Source organism: Pleurodeles waltl, chromosome 4_1 (assembly GCF_031143425.1).
Source record: "Pleurodeles waltl isolate 20211129_DDA chromosome 4_1, aPleWal1.hap1.20221129, whole genome shotgun sequence".
NCBI classification, from domain to species: Eukaryota; Metazoa; Chordata; class Amphibia; order Caudata; family Salamandridae; genus Pleurodeles; species Pleurodeles waltl.
In genome coordinates, this window is record NC_090442.1 from 155,128,646 (window position 1) to 155,148,477 (window position 19,832).

The 19,832-nt window shown below is 46.9% G+C and overlaps 1 protein-coding gene across 1 annotated transcript in view; it reads right to left on the reverse strand.

Annotated features, from left to right (window-relative positions):
• Nucleotides 1–7,202: 7,202 nt before the first annotated feature.
• LOC138287142 (solute carrier family 23 member 1-like) overlaps nt 7,203–19,832 on the reverse strand; it is a 225,917-nt gene continuing 213,287 nt past the window's right edge. The window contains exon 12 of the mRNA XM_069227501.1: nt 7,203–8,648. Within this exon, the coding sequence (XP_069083602.1) occupies nt 8,404–8,648 (245 nt within the window). The 3' untranslated portion in view covers nt 7,203–8,403. The remainder of the gene's footprint in view (nt 8,649–19,832) is intronic.

A 19,832-nucleotide genomic window follows, 5' to 3' on the forward strand; every position in this document is an offset into this window, starting at 1 on the left:
ACAAATGAGGAAAACGTTTTAGTCCTCTTCGTAATGTGGAAGCCCACCCAAGTGGGCGTGTACAGCACAGCATACAGCATAACATTAATGTCTAAAGCATGGACATCGGATACTTTTTAAAAAGAGATGAATCACAATGAAGTCACCAATTTAGCTGACAACCATTTAATTGATAAGAGTATTTATTATATTCCCAGGACTCAAAAAGATGTACTACCAGATTGATATCCCGCATGACTGGGTATCTAGTTTTAGAGTGATTCACAAATCTAATACCCCTTAATATCTACAGACCAAAGGATGGTCAAGAAGATGTTTTTCATCAACCTTATGATGCCCTGCTGAAATAGTAGACCTGTAATAGTACTGTAAGACCTTTGATTTGCAGCTCATGATGCCAAGAAATTCAACACCCCCACAACATCTGTTGAAACAGGATCCATACCATGTTAAGAAGTCCAGCTACTTGACAGTTTGCATCCTGATCTATAGGCCTTCATACTGCCTGAGACCCATGAGCCCATGATATATCCTGAAGCATCAACCGAAAGGCCGGCATGTCTATAAACATCCTGAAGGGTTCAATGCCACTAGATCTAGCCTATTTTGAGAAACCAATGGATGCACCTGGCTAAATGGATTCCTCAACATCCCTTGGAAGACTGGAAACAGACTAAGATACTCCCTGGACAGTTCCAACAGAGTCAGGCACCATCACCACCCTAGCTGACTGCCTATGAATGTGTGCCAAGCTCCTCACTAACAGGACAAAGGGAGGGAAAGCATAGTGAATCACCCTTGACCAATCTTGGAGAAATGCATCCGTTGCCATGGCACATGGATCCAGTCTCCAACCGAAGTATCTTTCCAACTGTCATGAGTATGGATGCAAATAGATCGATATAGAAAGTTTGCCGCTATTCCTCCAAGGACCTGAATATTTGAGAGTCCGAACTGCAGTCACTGTTTTCCAACAGATTCCTGGAATCTCAATCTGCCATTCCCTTTATTGAATCTGGCATACATTCTGCCACCAGCGAAATGTCCTGCCATAGGCAGAACTTCCAAGGAGCTTTCACTAGCTCCGCTAATGATTTGGACTTTGTCCCTCCTAACTTGTTTACATACCTGACTGTGGTTATACTGTCCATAAGGAGGAGGACAGAACACCTTAGTTTGCTGTTCACCAGGCTTGATCTGCAAATGTGCCTGCAAGATGCTCTAAACAGTTTATGTGCCCCAATGTGGACCATCTTCCTCCAGTCCAGAAGGAACCACACCTTGTGCCCCATCCCCATAGACTTGCATCCAATTCTAATACAGAGTCTGCATATAAGGAAAATATTGTTCACCCATATCTGGTGTTCCTGTGTGCCAACCACCAAACCACTTCCTCTTTTGCCTCTGTATCTAATTGAATCAACTGAGCGTAAACTAGCCCTATATCTTATTTTCAGTCTTTGAAGGGTCCTGTAGCACAGCAGTCCTGGGAAAATGGCCTATACGGAGGAGGCCAACAGACCTATAATCCTGGCCAGATATCTGAGCTAGATATTGCTGTGAACCAGCACAGACCTCGACTGTTTACAAATCCCCTTCACCTTTGCTTCCAGCAAATTCAACAGTCTTTTCTCTGAATTTACTAGAAAATCCAAAAAGTCCATTCGTTGGGAATGAGAGAGAGATTCGATTTGGCTACATTTACCATAAATCCCAGACTCTGAATGAGATTTTCTACCCTCTGAACTCGGTCCACCAAAAGATCCCTCTCCTGACTTAAACATATCTCTCTTTGTTTCTGTAAATTTATCTCTATATCTGACTGATGTACCAGAAATGTTGTTGCTACCTTTGATGTCTCAGTAATCATCTCTATGTGACAGAGTTTGCTTTTTGTTATTTGAAACATTAATAGGTTAATTGTAAAGTGGTGCACTGAAATCCTATATTAATGTGCATTCACTGTAGAAAAGCAATATTAAGTATAACCATTCGTTTTGATTTCATATGTTTCTTTGTCATGTTAATTAATAGTTTTCATTAAAACGATAATGAACTTTTGAAAATAAATGTTTTAAATCTTACATGCAAATGTCAAAAATGCAGACCTGCATTATAGCTGATGGAATATATTAACAGAATTATTCTGTTTTAAATCCACTGTACCATGAATGCTGACAAAGCTTATTAAGGATGAATTAAAAATTCTGAATGTTATTTGTGCCCTCCTTGATATAAATGAATCTGCCATTTAATTCACTACAGTTAAGCCTAAGTGAGAACTGCAAGGCGCTGTTTCATGAACGTGCAGAAAATGTTTAGTCATTCTTGCTAATGTCACGTTTCTTTCAGACTTCATTCACATGACGTGCTAGCTTGGAAATAGATATCCTATTGTTTTACGTATAGTAGGTCTGACAAAGTAACGTTGTACCCTGTACCTTGAGCAACTGTGGAAACTGACTCTATACAATTGTTTCAACTCGCACAGATGAGCTAAAATGGATGCCTTTTCGTTATCGGTAATGGAAATCTTTCACTATGTTGCAGTCCCATGTCATGCAATGAACTTTCATTGGGCAGTTGAATCTTCTGTTTGATGTCATGCAGCTGATGGACAAATCATCAGTCATTTTGGACTTTAATATACCGTTCCCCAGTTGGATCACCGGCATTCTTCTCCAGATCCCCCTTGAGCACTCTGCTTGCCTCTCTTGCCTTGGCACTCTCTACTTTGCTTTTCCTTGGATTCTGAAAGGTACAGATATCTCTACCCTTACTCTTCATTTCAATACTTTGCTGACAATTAGAATTTTCCCCTGACCCGAGAAGAAGACTCTTGACCGAGCTGCTGAAATGCTGATGCCTCCCCTTTGTACTTACTTTTTATCAACTCTGGTTAGTCACTTTTCTCCCCAGATGTTGTTTCCAAATTTTGTTTGTCCTTTTTAGGGCTCACTTAATGGCACGCATGTGCTGTTGCTGTGAGGGGTACTGTATGGAGTAAAAGGCTTGAAGCTCCACCATCAGTTACCATTTGCAGGCTCGATTGTCACTCTTTGTAGCTGTCACCTAAATGGCCTCCATATGACTGATATAGCTTCCTTTAATTTTTCTGGCGCATGGAAAAAGTACTGATTAATTTAGTTTAATTTGTGTCCTTCCGCTATTTGCGCTGTGCTTCAGGGAACTTTTTTTGACATTTATTTTGGATCATTATTTTTATTTTTTCCACATTTCACTTTTTTTGCACAACATTTTTTTCGCATCTCTGACTTTTTTCAATGGCACCGATTATTAAAGCAGTCCAGGTGACTGCAATGTTTGTAGGTTGGGTTCATTGCCTGTTTTGTTTTTTGTGTGAGAGTTTGTGTACTTCAGGTCTTTGGTGCAACCTGCTCACATATTGTTTTCTCTTGCACCCCTCTCCGTGTTGTTCTTCCTCCTTCTTATCTCTGAAATTTCTTTTTGTTTGCAGTTTTCTATGGTGGCAACTCTATCGGAAAGTAATGGAGAACTCTACATGACCACCAGTTGGCATTAGGTAGGGTCACATTCCTCGTTTTTAAGGTACAGGGAGATGAAGTAATTTGCCCGGAATCACAGGATGTTGAGTCGAAGCTGGGACTCGAAGATGGTTCCAAAGTGTGCCACATCCTATCTTGTTTATTATTTGGTGTATTAGGTTTGTACTTTATTTTTTCAAACTTTCACTTTGTTCTACATGACTTTTTTCAATGGCACGGATTATTAAACCAGTCTGTTTGACTGCACTGTTTATTTTTCTACCTTTTTCAGATCAGCATCTTTTTCCTATCGCCATTTTTTTTGTTCAGCCTTTCACTTTGTTGGACATCACTTTTTTTTAAAATGGCGCCGACTATTAAAGCAGTTTGTGCAACTGCTTGTTTTTGTAGGTTGCATTCATTGCCTTTTGTGTCTTTTGTTTTGTGTGGGAGTGCATGTGCTTTAGGGCTTTGGTGCAACCCACACCAATATTACTCTCTTTCTCTGCCATCCCTCTCTGTATTTCTCCTCTACCTTCTTATCCCTCCTGCTTTTAGTTTATTTTTCTTTGCAACTCGACGTGAAGATATTGGTGCGCTCCACATGAGCACCAGTTACCTTTTACAAAGTCACATTCCTCTTTTTTTAGACACAAGAAGGTTGGGTGAGTTGCACAGGATGTTGAGCAGACACAAGACTTAAACCTGCTTCCCCATTTCCAAAGTGACCTGCTCTGACCATTAAACCGCATCCTCTCTTGTTTATTACTCTGGATGATACTAGGCTTATATTTAGAGTAACAGTAAGTGTGCATTTTATTTGAAATGTTGGATGAGCGTCCATTCGATGAGGTGGATGCATAAACAATTTTTTTTTTTTTTTACATGATGGTATTTGCCTCAGGTCTTTCTCCTTGCCCAAATGCTCCCTGCAGCTGTCCCTTGCCTGACACCAATTTGTATGTGGTGTTTGCAGCAGCCAGTTGACAGTGGTTGATTGATGCAGAGGATGGGAGCAAACAGCTACCCATTTCATTATTACTAGAGCAGTCTGGAGCTGCAAGTATGTGCACTCTCTGGACGTCTCTTCTTGGTGTTGTTAAATTTGAAGATGCGCATGTGTAAGCATAGCTGGAAGCTTATCTGCGATGCCAACGTGTCCCAGTTATTTCATGTGCACAGGGCTGCTGCCATAACTATGACACTTGACTTCATTTGTGGGGCATAGCAATTCCCAAAGCTTGTTGATCAGGTTGCACATCCCTATCACAATTGTCTTTGCTTCAGTTTAACTACTTATTTTCTTGGTGTGTGCTTCAATTAATTTGGATTGTTGTTGAAGCGTTTGCACAGCTTTGCTTCTATATCATGTTTCAAACATCTTGTTTCAAATTAAACTGACTTCCCTTTTCCTTAAAACATGCAGAGTGTTCTTGTTTTCGCCTATTAGGCAATCGCAAGCTGTATAAACCATGATTTCTGGCAGGTGAATTAAACCCTTTATCAGCCCTGCGGTTCATCCTATGTATGGGTGATGAAGTGTCTGGCAATTTATACACCTTTCTGGATTTCACGAGATTTATTATTGAAAATGTATTTGCTTTGATACAGTGGATCGTGATGGGCAGCTGAAGCCTTTCCCTCCATCAAAGAAGTGCATGTGGCTGTTCTGGCAGATCATAATTTACAAACATTCAACCATTTTGTAGTTTAGAAGTTCTCATCTGTTTTCTGGGCCCAAAAGATAGGCCCTGTTGTACATATATCATTTGAAAATGGCTGTACAACTGATTCTGGGCAGTGATCTTTCATTCACCCACTATAGAAACAAGCATTGCAAAACCAATAGGGCTTGCTTTCAACTTTGCCAGTACATTTTGCCAATGCTGTTTTACAGTGGCAAAAGGTAAAAAAATAGTTACTGCCAATGGTGAACATCATCAGCAAAAAAGAAGATAAAGCCAATAGGTCTTGCTAATATGAGATCTTTTTGATATGTCAATGTTTTTCCTAGCCATGCTGCAGTACAGCTGCTGGACGGCATGGCTAAAAGTAAAAAGTGAAGAAAAAAAAAAGATACGACTTGGTCAGTGCTGGCCACTTCATAGGGATCTTTTTCTTTACTTTCAATCATACTACACAGCAGCCACGCTGTTGTAAAACATGGCTCTAAAAACATTGACAAAGCCAAAAAATACATCTATTTGGCTTTGTCATTTTTTGCCATGTTGTCCATCAGTGTGGCTGCTGTGCAGCATGGTCAAATTAAAACAAAAACACTATCACATGGCCAGCATTTGCCACATCATAGCGCTTTTTTTGCTTTTAGCCATTACTGTACAACATAACTTAAAATATATATTGACAAAGCCGACAGATCTCACATAGGTGAGACATACTGGTTTGGCCAATGCTTGTTCTTTTACCTTTTTGTCCCAACGTGTTTTAGCCCAGCACATGCTAACTTGTGACTTGCTAATCTGTAGAGATTTCCCTTACCCTAGGTAGCTAACTTACATGACTTTTAAATTGCCTTCATGCTTAAAAACACAGAACAGTTCTTGTTTTCTACCAATTGGACTCTTTTGAAGTTTTGTATTACCATTGTCCAGTGTTTAGTTCTTTTGATATTAGTATCCATGAATCTTTTTCCTCCCCTCTGTCAGCCCATGGTGATTCTGTATCTTTATAACCTTGTTTTGAGAAGCATTTACGTAAATCTGATCCTGAATCTATAATAAAACATGTAACCTCGTTTCAGAATGGAGTTTTCATATATGGCCAAACGGGTCATGCTGTCAATTTAAGTTGAGCTGTTTGAAGTCTAGATTTTCTATTTCCCCACCTCTTCGTGCTGGGTGAAAAGACTAATTGATCTAAAGTATAACCAAAAACTGCATTATCCAACTCTTTGTCTATGTCTCTTCCTCGTGCTCTCTCTGTTTCTGTGTACCTGTATTTCTCTCTGATGATACATCAATCTTATGGGCAAGCGCAAAGTGCTCCATCCCATTTTGTAATCTCTCTTTGGGCTTCCAACCACGCCCATGTCACGTCAATCACTTACATTGGTTCTTGGGCTTTCCTTTTAAAATCTGCTTACATACGTCATGCCTTTTCCGCTGTTTAGCCCACCTACACAGCACCGGTAAACTACTAAAAACATACGAGGCTCTATGTTTTCAGCATGATATCCGGACTACTTTATCTGTTTATTTTCCACGCAGCGCGATCGAGCTGCATTTTACATAGTGCGATCATGCTGCGTTTTTTTTTCTTTACAACGCTAATAGCTCTAACTCGAGCAAATGCGAGACCTGTTGCATTGAAAATGCTTGTCTCTTTCTCTGTCTACGCCTTTGGGCATTTTATCATGTGGCTGTTGGTTTTACTAGTTTTAGATATACTTTGGAAATGTTCTGCTTCCTTTTAAAACATGCACTAAAAAGTCGCATGTGCATTCAGAGAGGGTCCATGTATCGTGTTTACCAACACAAGCAAGTAAAACAGAATGACTTGGCTCGAGCATAAATCCCATGCATTGTCGATCACACAGTAAAAATGTAGACATTTATCTTATTTGGAACCCTGTTCTCAGTTAAATACATGAGCCTTCAGTGTGCAATAATTAAATACTCAAAGTTTATTTTGTACCTGTTCAAATTTTATTTTTAAACATTTCTTTTGTGGTAGAACAGGGCCTTTGATAACCAGTGGCAGAGCGAGGAAACATATTTGGAGTGTGTGTTTTTGAAGATCTTCACTGATTGGGTTGTATTTAGTGCGAGGGGTCGGGGGGGGCTCTATGACTTTATTTCAGGTGAGAATGAAGTCGCTGCTTAAAGGGTTGGTGGTCAGGTGAGTTAGGCAGAATTCCATCCAAACAGCCAGACAAGGGCTCACAGTAACTGGTACGGTAATTGCGCACCAGCAATTCGCAAAACCGCAGGTAGTGGTACTTTTGGGTGTGTGATTACCGCACCTTTCCGATATAAGCACCTCGGGGGATGAGGAGCTAATTGTACTTGTTTTCACTCGCTGCACAGACTTGGCATTTGCACTGATTATCTGCAACATTTGACCAGATTGTAAATTGTGATTTTAGTGATGAAATTGCCAAAAAACTTGAAATCCTGAATTGGGCAGAAAATCCTGTTTATGCCAGATTCAGGATTTGCACCATTCTTAATAATGCCAGTAGTCTTGTTGCTGTCAATCTCCTCCCATGTACTGTTCTTTCTATGCCTCCATTTGCGTGTAGACTCTTTGAAGTCGTAATTTATTTTTTCCCTGAACAAGCTTCCTGAAACGTAAGCCCAGAATAACAGGGGGCCAGTGTTCAAGGTGATCATGAGGTGGGCATCATTCTTGCTACGTCCATGAGAGAGTCACTCTAAGCACTCCATATTGACGTTACAAGAATAAGGTCTTCAGTCCATCAGGATGGCATTGGCTTCTACATATGCTATAGAGGCTTATCCAAACTTTTCTAAGAGGCAGATATTCCTCGGGAGAGCTATACTGAGGCTTGTTGGAGGGTTATGCCATCATAAAGGGCTTAGGGAGTCAAGTGAATATCTCAACAGTCCTCTTTTGAACGTGAGATTAAAAGTGAAAATTGTCCTCTGCGACTAATTTAAGTAATATTGCTTCTGGTTTGAGGAAAAGATGCTGGATTACCATCATGTTAAAATCAATATTTGTAATCCTCATTGGATTGCAATACATTGTGGTCATTCCACCTCTACTCTGACCCCTTTGTAGAAACTGAGCTTTTAATCAAAAGTGGCATTATATGTCACCACTGATGTCATCTCGGAAACCTGTACCATATGGTACCACTTTTTCAGGTGAAGTTGAGGTGCTGCAATGATGGTGTTTGTTGCCCCACTGAATGTCACTGCGTTGTCTCAATCTCTCTATTTATAGTGTTGTCGAGGCAGCCATCTTCTGGGATGCTGCTGCTGGAGCTTTTCCTCTTGGGCTTGGGCCAAAAAGGGAGGTACCGAGTCCAAGGCCACGCGCAGCACTTGGTGCCCAAGCCAAAGGGTAGGCTGTAGATCTCGGTAGGATCCTGGCTGTCATCGGAGCCACCCCCAAGCTCCTCTTTCCATGCCACAATCCCTCGCTCTTCGGGTGTACCTAGAGAAAGGCAGACATAAAGGAAGGGTTAATGCCACTCAATACTAGTCCATGTTTTGCTACGTGTTGGAGATGTTCATGGTAAATATCAGTATGAAAACTGCATAACTAGGATTACTTAGAATAGAATCACATTAATGCCTGTGAGAGCAGTAGTTAGCACCCCCTGTTGCTTATGCTATTTCCTGCAATCATAATATGCCTTCCTTTTCTAGAATGCAAAGGATTTGCAGCTTGCAAACAAATAGTTGTTCTCAGGATTCAAACAAGCAACTGACAAACTATCTACGGTTCCAAATCACTTTTCGATAAGATTCCTCTTTTCGATGAACTGTTCTCTCAGGTTTGGTCATCAGAATGCACGAGGAGACCTTCGGCACATGGTACAAGCTACTGCACAGTTAATGTGCCTGGGTTTTGATGAAGGGGCTGTCTTTCTGTTAGTTTTTTTCTGTGCGAAATTACTTGAGCAGAGAAGTGGAAAGTCTTTGCACATTTGTGGCGCAATGTCCTGTGTGTTATGATGTGGCTACGGCAGAGTGAGATGAAGACAGTGCATTCAAAACAAAACCATTAGAACACCTCAACCAGCAATTGTGATGCTAAACTTGATAACAGGTCGATTACCATATGGGAATAGAGCGCTGGGCCTGTAATGCCTCTTCAACCACGACAATCACAATTTATCGCCCGAGTTACCCGCAAAGCTCACTGTGGTAAACTGATACCACATTCAGTACTATAATTCAGTGCCTTTTCTGTATTTTCAGCATACGTGGTAAAGAGTTTATTAACACATTCATTATTATAATTCACAGATATATAAGAAAAAAACTTCAATAATATAAAATAATATAAAATTATTTGATGCTGTAGTTGAATAAAGCATCAAACAGTAATGTATGAATTAAAGTAATCCCACCCACTGCTAAATCATAGACTTGACTAGGGACTACGTAACAATTCAAACTTTTATAAAGGATTGGATGAATCAACTCCAATATGGTATTTAGTTCAAACCTCTCATTTTAAACAGTACACTATTGTACATGGCATCGATCGTGCCTGAGGAAGTTATGCTGCAAGTATACACAAGCATTCACATTCCCTTGTTGGAAACTTTAATAACTGTAAGATGAATATAGCAATAAGCAAGCATTAGAATTAATGCAAATTAGTTTAGGAAGACCAATGAACATCACTTGTGAGTTCAAAAGGTAACATTGTTGATTTAAACCTGAAACATAATAGCTTTCTTTCATATAACATACAAAACGTTGTTTTAGATTTCAAAGCTCTTAATTATATTCACTATTCTTTTGTATGCAGAAACTTGTTACTGGTAGCTAAACAGTGGACGTTTTTAGAATTTGAAAACAGGTTAAAATCAACAAAGAAGCCCAATCATGTTTTTATGTTGTTTACCTTGTCTGCTATTCATGGTTATCTCAGCTCCTCAGTGTGGAAATGAGAAAGGGGCCCATGTACGAAGCTTGAGTTCCCAAAAGGCCGAGTCACCGATTTTTCTGACATACTAACACCGAACTGCGATTCTTCAGGATTGCAGTTTGGGTTTGTGAATCAATATTTAGAAGGAGGGTGTTTAGGGCGTCCCTGTCAAATACTGATTTGCAGAGTATGTGCTAATGTTTTGCGACCAAATTACATTTGCAAAACATTAATTTGTTTACTGACTACTGAAAGGAAGTGGTAACCATACACAAATGGGAAGGGGTCTCCATGGGTTAGTTGTGCATTCAGTTAATTGATCTGAGTGTACGAAAAAAGCTTAAGGCCTAAGATTCAGGCTTTCACTAATTTGGGCATGTTAGCCAGATTTTTCCTAACTGTTGATCCAATGCATCCCAATCGTGCTTTTGGCATTATTGTTTTGCGTGGTAGAAATTGTGTCTCTTTGGAGCTGTAAGGCTCTTCCTCAGGGACCTAGGGAAAGTTGCACAGAAGCATTTTGTATTAATCACAGATGCGGTTTTGGGGTAGGCTATTGACATGGACTCTGGATTGGAGCGTTTTGGGATGACATATCCTTTGTGCAAGTAAATGCGTGCCCCCGAGCACTGACTTGGTTTAAGTCAATCACTCATTAAATGTAAAGGAACTCACCCATGGACATGGTTATGACCCCACCCCAGCTGAAGGGAGCAACAGTCTTTCTGCTCCAGCTGCAGACTATAGCATCTAACTTAAAAGGCGAGCAAGAGGTCATTTCCTCCTTTTGGGTGTTGCTTTTCAATTTGGGGCAGGAGTGCTTGGCTAACTCCCAAAGTCGGACACCTTACAATGGAGAACTGCTGCACTTTTTGGGCTTGTGTAGATTGCCACCCAGACAAACCTACCAGAAACAGACACTTATGAAAACTAGACATCTGGAGGAGTTAAGGGTGGTGTGCTTCACATGTACTCTACACCATTTTCTTACCCACAATCCCTGCAAACCTCCAACTTTGCCTGAAATCACGCATTTTCCCTACATTTCTGGGATGGATCCTTCCAGAATCCGCAGGAATCCACAAAATTCCTACCGCCCAGCATTGTCGCATCTGTACTGATAAAAACTCTGCCCCACTTGTATGGGTGACCACAGCAGAATCAGCCTAAAATGTATGGAAAAACTGCCCTTTTGGACCCGCTTTGGTTCCCCCTCAATTTCTATACATTTATGCCCCCTCCCTATCACAGGCATTTGGCCCACCTACACAAGTGAGGTATCATTTTTATCAGGAGACCAAGGGGAACACCTATGTCAGATTCCAGATCTTTCTATCACTGAAATATGAGGCAAATGTGTTTTTAGACACATTTTAAGGTTTGCAAGGGATTCTGGGTAACAGAGCCTGGTGAGAACAACACAAGTCGCCCAATCCTACGTTTCTCTGGGTGTCTAGTTTTAAAAAATGTACAGGATTGCTAGGTTTCACCAGGTGCGACTGAGCTAGGGCCCAAATACCACAGCTCGGCACATTGCAAAAAAAGGGTCAGTTTTCAGTGAAAAATGTGCTGTGTTCACGTTGTGTTTTGGGCTGTTTCCTGTCACGGGCACTAGGCCTATCCACACATGTGAGGTACCATTTTTATTGTGAGACCTAGGGGAACACATAATAGTAGAATAATTGTTATTACCAATTGTCTTTCTCTGCATTTGTACCTTCCAAATGTAAGACAGTTGTTGAACTTTTTTGCCTATGCAGGGTCATGCTCAATCTTTTTGTCTCCTGCCTCCTATTTTTTCTAACCTGTTGCTGTTGGTTTTTGAACTCTGAGCACTTTACCACTGCTAACCAGTGCTAAAGTGCATGTGCTCTCTGTGTAAATGGTATTGTTGATTGGTTTATCCATGATTGGCATATTTGATTTACTAGTAAGTCCCTATTAAAGTGCACTAGAGGTGCCAGGGCCTGTAAATCAAATGCTACTAGTGGGCCTGCAGCACTGGTTGTGCCACCCACATAAGTAGCTCTGTAATCATGTCTCAGACCTGCCACTGCAGTGTCTGTGTGTGCAGTTTTTAACTGTAAATTCGGCTTGGCAAGTGTACCCACTTGCCAGGCCTAAACGTTCAGTTATCTTACATGTCAGACACCCCTAAGGTAGGCTCTAGGTAGCCCCAAGGGCAGGGTGCAGTGTATGGTTAAGGTAGGACATATAGGGCCTCATTCTGACCCTGGCGGACGGCGGAGGCCGTCCGCCAGGGTACCGCCGCTGAATGACCGCACCGCGGTCAAAAGACCACGGCGGCCATTCAGACATTTCCTCTGGGCCGGCGGGCGCTCTCCAAAAGAGCACCCGCCGGCCCAGAGGAAATGCCCCTGCAACGAGGACGCCGGCTCAGAATTGAGCCGGCGTAGTTGCAGGGGTGCGATGGGTGCAGTTGCACCCGTCGCGTATTTCAGTGTCTGCTTAGCAGACACTGAAATACTTTTCGGGGCCCTCTTACGGGGGCCCCTGCCGTGCCCATGCCATTGGTATGGGCACGGCAGGGGCCCCCAGGGGCCCCGCGGCACCCCCTACCGCCATCCTGTTCCTGGCGGGCGAACCGCCAGGAACAGGATGGCGGTAGGGGGTGTCAGAATCCCCCATAGCGGCGCAGCAAGCTGCACCGCCATGGGGGATTCTAAGGGCAGCGGTAAACCGGCAGGAGACCGCCGGTTTGCCTCTTCTGACCGCGGCCGAACCGCCGCGGTCAGAATGCCCTGCGGGGCACCGCCGGCCTGTCGGCGGTGCTCCCGACCGCCGGGGTCAGAATGACCCCCATAGTGATGTGTTTTATATATCCTGACAGTGAAATATTGCTGAATTCGTTTTTCACTGTTGCAAGGCCTGTCCCTCTCATCGGTTAATATGGGGGCTACCTTTAAATCTGATTAAAAGTGTAGATTCCCTTTGGGAGCGGATGGACATGTGGAGTTTGGGGTCTCTGAGCTCACAATTTAAAAATACATCTTTTAGTAAAGTTGTTTTTTGGTTGTGAAGCCTTTGCAGAATGGAAGTCAATTTCTGGCACCTATTTATGTATAAAAAGTGGCAGCTTAAAGCATTCTGCATGGAAAGGGGAAATCCAGAAGGGAGGATCTTGAGTCAGCCCTGTTTCAGTATGAGTTGAAACGTTGTCAGGAAACACCAACAAATGAATCTGAGGAGGAGAACTACTCTGAGGAGGAGGAGGACTACTCTGAGGAGGGAACAGAAAGAGATGATTGGCTCCTAGCTCGAATCCGGAGTCTGGAAGAACTAGAAGCAGAGCTTGAGAGGGCTGAGGAGAAGAAAGCCTTAGCCCTGGAAAAAGAAAGGATTGCAGCTCAAGAGCAGAGCTGTGAAGAGCTGCAGCTGGCGGCCATGAGGGCTGAGTCCAGTTCAGATGGTGGCAGCAAAAATGTTATATCCAGTACTGCTGAAAAAGTGCACTTGCCCAGAGATGTGGTGCCCTACTTGAAGGAGGGAGTTAACACACACCAGAAGGTTCAGGGGTATGAGGTAGCTCCAGTGATGCACAGGGTCCCTAAGGTGGATTGGGGAACTGGCATAGGGAGTCATATTCCTAGTGATGGGAGGGACACTCTACTGGCTCTAGGTGAGAGTGACAGGGAGAGGGGTTCCCCTCAGGTAGAAGTCCTGGTTATGGAGTGTGAAGACATCCTAGAAGAGTGTGGGTTGAGTGTCAGGGACAGTCAGGTACTATCTCACCAGTCTCAGGAGGGTGATGTGGGGTGCTTTTTCAAAGCAAAGTCACTGGATGGTTGGGTGAAGGGTACTTTGATTTATTCATGTGAGGGGCTGAGTGATGTAATTGCTGGAGAGCACATGTCTAGTCCTTATTTTCCAGAGCTACGCCAACACCAGGTGGAGTGTGAGTTCTCTGACCCCAGGGAACTTACACTGGAGACAGACATCTGGGTGAGTACCAGAGAGTCTGAAGAGGCATTTGGGGGTGTTCCTGAGAGGAGTGGTCTAGGTATTTCCCACCCAGGTGAGGTAGGGAAGGATTGTAGTGCCCCAGGTAGGTCCCAGTGTAGTGGGATGGGTGAGGGACCCCATGTCCAGTCTCAGAGGAGAGGGAATGGGGATGGGCTGAGGCCCAAGGTGCCCGAGATCCGGTCCCAGGTCCTGGAGGGTTCCATGAGGGAACACCAGGAGGGGAGCCTAGCCTGTACCATAGGGCCATCTGTTGAGGGAGACCCCAAAGTGTCAGGAGAACTTGGGGGGCGGCTGTAGCTAGCGTTCCACCATTTCTGGTGTCTGGCAGTACCACTCCTAGTGAGGGGGTGCAGAAGTTCAGACAGAGGGTTGAGAGGGGGTTGCGGACCCCAGTGGAGAACCTGGAGGGTCAGGTGTCAGCTCTTAGAGCAGAGCCCCCCAGGAATGACTTTGGTGAGACCATTTCTGGGTTGGGGGGAATCCAGGCTCTGTCAGATGGGCAGTGGTCAGGAGACCTGCGCCAGCCAGACTCTTGCGTGGCCCTTGGGGACGGTGTGTCCCTTAAGGGGGGTAAGTGTGCCCCCTGCAAGTCCTGGTGTGCCAGGCAGTGGTTCAACCACAGGGTGGTGACTCTGGGTTGAATGATCAGGTTCAGGGGGTAAACTCTGACCTGATGGGGGGTAGGTGTGCTCCCAAGGAAGTCCTGGTGCGCCAGGCAGTGGTTCAACCGCAGGGTGGTGACTCTGTGTTGTATGACCAGGTTCAGAGGGTAAACTCTGACCTGGTGGGGGGTAGGTATGCCCCCCAGGAAATCCTGGGTTGCCAGGCGGTGGTCCAGTCTGTGGGTACGGACCCTGGACTGGAGGATCAGGTGCAGGGGGTAAACCCTGACCTGAAGGGGGGGCGGTTTGCCCAATCACCCCCCCTGGTGTGATTTCAAGGGGTACTGTCCCTGAGGTGGGGGTGCAGAACCCTGAGAGTAGGGACAGGGGAGAGAGAGAGACTCACCCCTGACCCCAGTGCAATCTAAGGGTACAGACCCTGGATTGGAAGGCCAGGTTCATGGTGTCCCCCCTGACCTGAAGGAAGGGGCTACTGCTAACAGTGCCCCTACCATGTTGTCTTCTGGGGGGCCACTCCTAGTTGGGGGGTGCAGGGCCCCAGAAGGGAGGGCAGGGGGAGGGAAGCCTCACCCCTGGCCCTAATCCAACCTGAAGGTACAGACCCCAGGTTGGAGGACCAGTTGCAGGTAAACATCCCTGCACTGGTGGGAGAATTGTGCAGGGATGCTTCTACAAGCACACTGACAATTTTGGTCTCTGGGGCTGCCGCTCTTGCAAGGAGGGTACAGAGCCCCAGAGGGGAGGACCAGAGTCAGGTTGTCATCCCTGACCTGGTGGAAGAGAGAGTGGTCAAAGGGTGCCAGGCACCGGGGGCTACCGCCCCCCCACTCTCTATAGTCACAGTGGTTTGAGAGGCCTGAGGTCGGGCTCTCATCCCTGACAGTTGTCAAGGGTCACTGTGGATTGCTGTCCTGGTGGACAGAGTCGCCCCTGGGGGGGAACGAGAGTCACACCCCAAGGGTGGAGTGGGCAACACCACTGTGTTGGCCTTGGTGGTGCTATCTACCCCCTGGGATGCCTCTGTGAGAAAAGTAAAGTTAGGTGCTGCACAGATGGTATCTGCAGATGAGGAGAAAGGTTCCCCATGGGTTAGCTTAGTGGGCCCTGAGAGTATGGACACAGGGATCCAACTGGAGTCAGGAAGGCATAGAACTGGAACATGCCCCTGCTGTTGTGGGCCTGGGTCCCTGTTCTATCGCCCCAATCAGGGAAGTACATCAAGGTATTGATTGTTCTCCCTTGGCTTTAGGCTGGTAAGGGGTCATGTTGGATTTTTTTGCCTATGCAGGGTCATCCCAGTCTTTTTGCCTCCTGCCTCCTATTTCTTTCAACCTGTTGCTGTTGGTTTTTTAACTCTGAGCACTTTACCACTGCTAACCAGTACTAAAGTGCATATGCTCTGTGTGTAAATTGTATTGTTGATTGGTTTATCCATGATTGGCATATTTGATTTACTAGTAAGTCCCTAGTAAAGTGCACTAGAGGTGCCCAAGGCCTGTAAATCAAATGCTACTAGTGGGCCTGCAGCACTGGTTGTGCCACCCACATAAGTAGCTCTGTAATCATGTCTCAGACCTGCCACTGCAGTGTCTGTGTGTGCAGTTTTTAACTGTAAATTCGACTTGGCAAGTGGACCCACTTGCCAGGCCTAAACCTTCCCTTTTCTTACATGTCAGACACCCCTAAGGTAGGCCCTAGGTAGCCCCAAGGGCAGGGTGCAGTGTATGGTTAAGGTAGAACATTTAGGTGGTTATTACAACCCTGGCGGTCGGTGTTAAAGCAGCGGTAAGACCACCAACAGGCCGGCGGTAAAAATTTAGCAATTACGACCGTGGCGGAAACCGCCAACAAAGACAGCTACTTTAACACTCTGACCGCCACTGCGGTACAAACAAACAGCACGGCGGTCACCGCCAACAGACAGGCGGGAGACAATGTACCGCCCACACTATTATGACAGGCCAATCCACCCCCTTTTCCGGGGCGGATTCACCGCGGATAAAAACACGGCCGAAACAGGAATCCCGAAGGGAAAACACTCACCTCTACACACCCCACGAGGAACGAGGACGCCATGGACCCGGAACTCCAAATTCTCCCTGCAATAGTCTTCCTGCTCCTCTACCAGGAAGGAGGACGAACGCCGGCGGTGAAGACCACGGTGAGTACTGCACCTACCACACAGGGGAGGCAAAAAACAGGGACACACACACGCAACACCCCCACCCCCACCCTCACCCACTACAACACACACACTAATGCACATCAATACATCACAGTTACACCCCCCAAACCCTCCGGAAGAATGCAAAGACAATAGAAAATGAGTGTAACCATTGTAATATATTAAAAGCAAGTAGGAAGAAATATATATATACACCATGTACATGATATATACCAAGCATAGTAGTCCAGGTAGTGCACTAAGAAAGTCAGTGGAACACTGGGACCACACGGTATGGGCGAGGCCCACACAAGATCCCTGTCCATGACGGAGAGAACACTGCAGGGGCATCAGAGAGCAACTAAACAGGCACCTCAGGGGGAGGGAAAGGGGGGGCACCTCAGCCGCTTGAGTGCACGACGCCAAATCCACGAGGGGGCCACATGCCCATTGTTACATCCTGGGGAGTGCAAAGCCACAGTCTCTCAAGTCTCTACAGTGGGTGGTTTGCCCACTGCCATATCCTGGGGAGTGCAAAGCCACAGTCTCTCAAGTCTCTACAGTGGGTGGTTTGCCCACTGCCATATCCTGGGGAGTGCAAAGCCACAGTCTCTCAAGTCTCTACAGTGGGTGGTTTGCCCACTGCCATATCCTGGGGAGTGCAAAGCCAGAGTCTCTCAAGTCTCTACAGTGGGTGGGTTGCCCACTGCCATATCCTGGGGAGTGCAAAGCCACAGTCTCACAAGTGGATGACAGTCTCCACTGGGTCTGGAGGGGGCATGGTACCCAGAGTGCTTCATCCTGCCAAGGATTGGGGTAGTGGATGCTTTTCTCCACTGGTTCTGGAGGGGGCTTGGTGCCCAGAGTGCTTCATCCTGCCAAGGATTGGGGTAGTGGATGCTTTTCTCCACTGGTTCTGGAGGGGGCTTGGTGCCCAGAGTGCTTCATCCTGCCAAGGATTGGGGTAGTGGATGCTTTTCTCCACTGGTTCTGGAGGGGGCTTGGTGCCCAGAGTGCATCATTCACCCCGTGACGGACTCAGTTGCGTCAGTGCCCTTGCCGCTCATGGGCCAGCGGTGCTTGAGACGACGGTGCCCTGTTCAGCGGTGCTTGAGATGGCGGTGCCCTGTGCAGCGTTGCTTGAGACGCCGGTGCCCTGTTCAGTGGTGCTTGAGATGGCAGTGCCCTGTGTAGCTGTGCTTGTGACGGCAGTGCCCTGTGCAGCGGCGCTTGAGATGTCAATGCTTGAGATGGCGGTGCCCTGTTCAGCGGTGCTTGAGATGGCGGTGCCCTGTGCAGCGGTGCTTGAGATGGCGGTGCTCTGTTCAGCGGTGCTTGCGATGGCGGTGCCCTGTTCAGCGGTTCTTGAGATGGCGGTGCCCTGTTCAGCGTTGCTTGAAATGGTGGTGCCCTGTGCAGCGGTGCTTGCGATGGCGGTGCCCTGTGCAGCGGTGCTTGAGTTGGCGGTCTCCATTGCAGGGTGTCAGCTGCTGGCGGTCCTTCATGGCCCAGCGGGGCTTTTTCTGGCGGTCCTTCATGGCCCAGCGGGGCTTTTGCTGGCGGTCCTTCATGGCCCAGCGGGGCTTTTGCTGGCGATACTTCAAGGTCCAGCGGGGCTAGTGCTGGCGGGGGCCTCCTGGGCAGGTGGGCTGGTGCTGGCGGGGGCCTCCTGGGCAGGTGGGCTGGTGCTGGCGGTGGCCTCCTGGGCAGCTGGGCTGGTGCTGGCGGGGGCCTCCTGGGCAGCTGGGCTGGTGCTGGCGGTGGCCTCCTGGGCAGGTGGGCTGGTGCTGGCGGGGGCCTCCTGGGCAGGTGGGCTGGTGCTGGCGGGGGCCTCCTGGGCAGCTGGACTAGTGCTGGCGGTGGCCTCCTGGGCAGCTGGGCTAGTGCTGGCGGTCGTGTCCTGGGCAGCTGGGATTGTGCTGGAGGTGGGCTCCTGGGCATCGGGGGTGATGGCGGTCTTCTCCGCCGTGCTGCTCTTCCCAGACTTGCCGGGTTTCTTGTGGCCCTTCCCCACCTTGGAAGGTGTCACAGCTGACTCCACAATCCCAAGGGTCCCCTGGGAGCGGCTTTGGTGGCTGGAGTCTTCCCCCTCTCCCGCCGGGCACTGGCCAACTTCTGATACTTCACAGGTGGGGGACTGTCTGTGCTGGGGCTCCGTGCCACACTGGCTGCCCTGGTGGCCGGTGCACTCCAGATTCCGGTGACTACAAGCACCACTGGTCCCGGAGTTGTTGTGGCTGAGGTGCTAGTTCGGGACCTATGAGACGGACAGGGTGGGGGAGGTGTGGGGAAGAGGTCAAGGTTGGACAGGAAAAGTTTTTGGGACACACTGGGACGGGTAGCTGGAAGCAGGAGGGGGTTTGGGAGTGGAGGAAGAGGTGGTGGTTGTAGGAGGTGTACGTTTGGTGACTTTGGGTGAAGGTGCATGCGCTGGAGGCTGTCGTGAGGTGGATGGCTGTTGGGTGGGTGTGTGCCTGCGTTTGTGTATCTTGGGAGGGGGCGTCACAGACACACTGGGAGAGGACACAGGGGACGTGTGAATGGTAGTGGGGGTGGTGACTGCACATGAGCGGGGTGTGGTGGTGGGTGTGCTGGAGAGGGACGTAGTGGCTGTAGAGGTAGTGCATGCAGATGTGAGTGTAGACGAGACTGGGAGGGAGGAGGGAGACGAGGAGGGGGACACAGTGGAGGCAGTGGATGTTGGTGTGTCTGCATGTGTGTGATGCTTGTGTGAGTGCCTGTGGGATGTGTGGTGCTTATGTTTGCCTGAGCTTCCCTTGTGTGTTGACGTGTGTGCATGTTGGTCTGTAGGTGTGGTTGGGATAGGCTGAGCTACAGGGGATTGGGTCGGGGTTGAGGAAATTGGAGGGGGGAGGCTAGAAACGGGGACAATGGCTGCCATCAGTGCTGAGGCCAGAGTCTGAAAAGCTCGCTGAAGGGCCGCCTGACCAGAATGAATGCCCT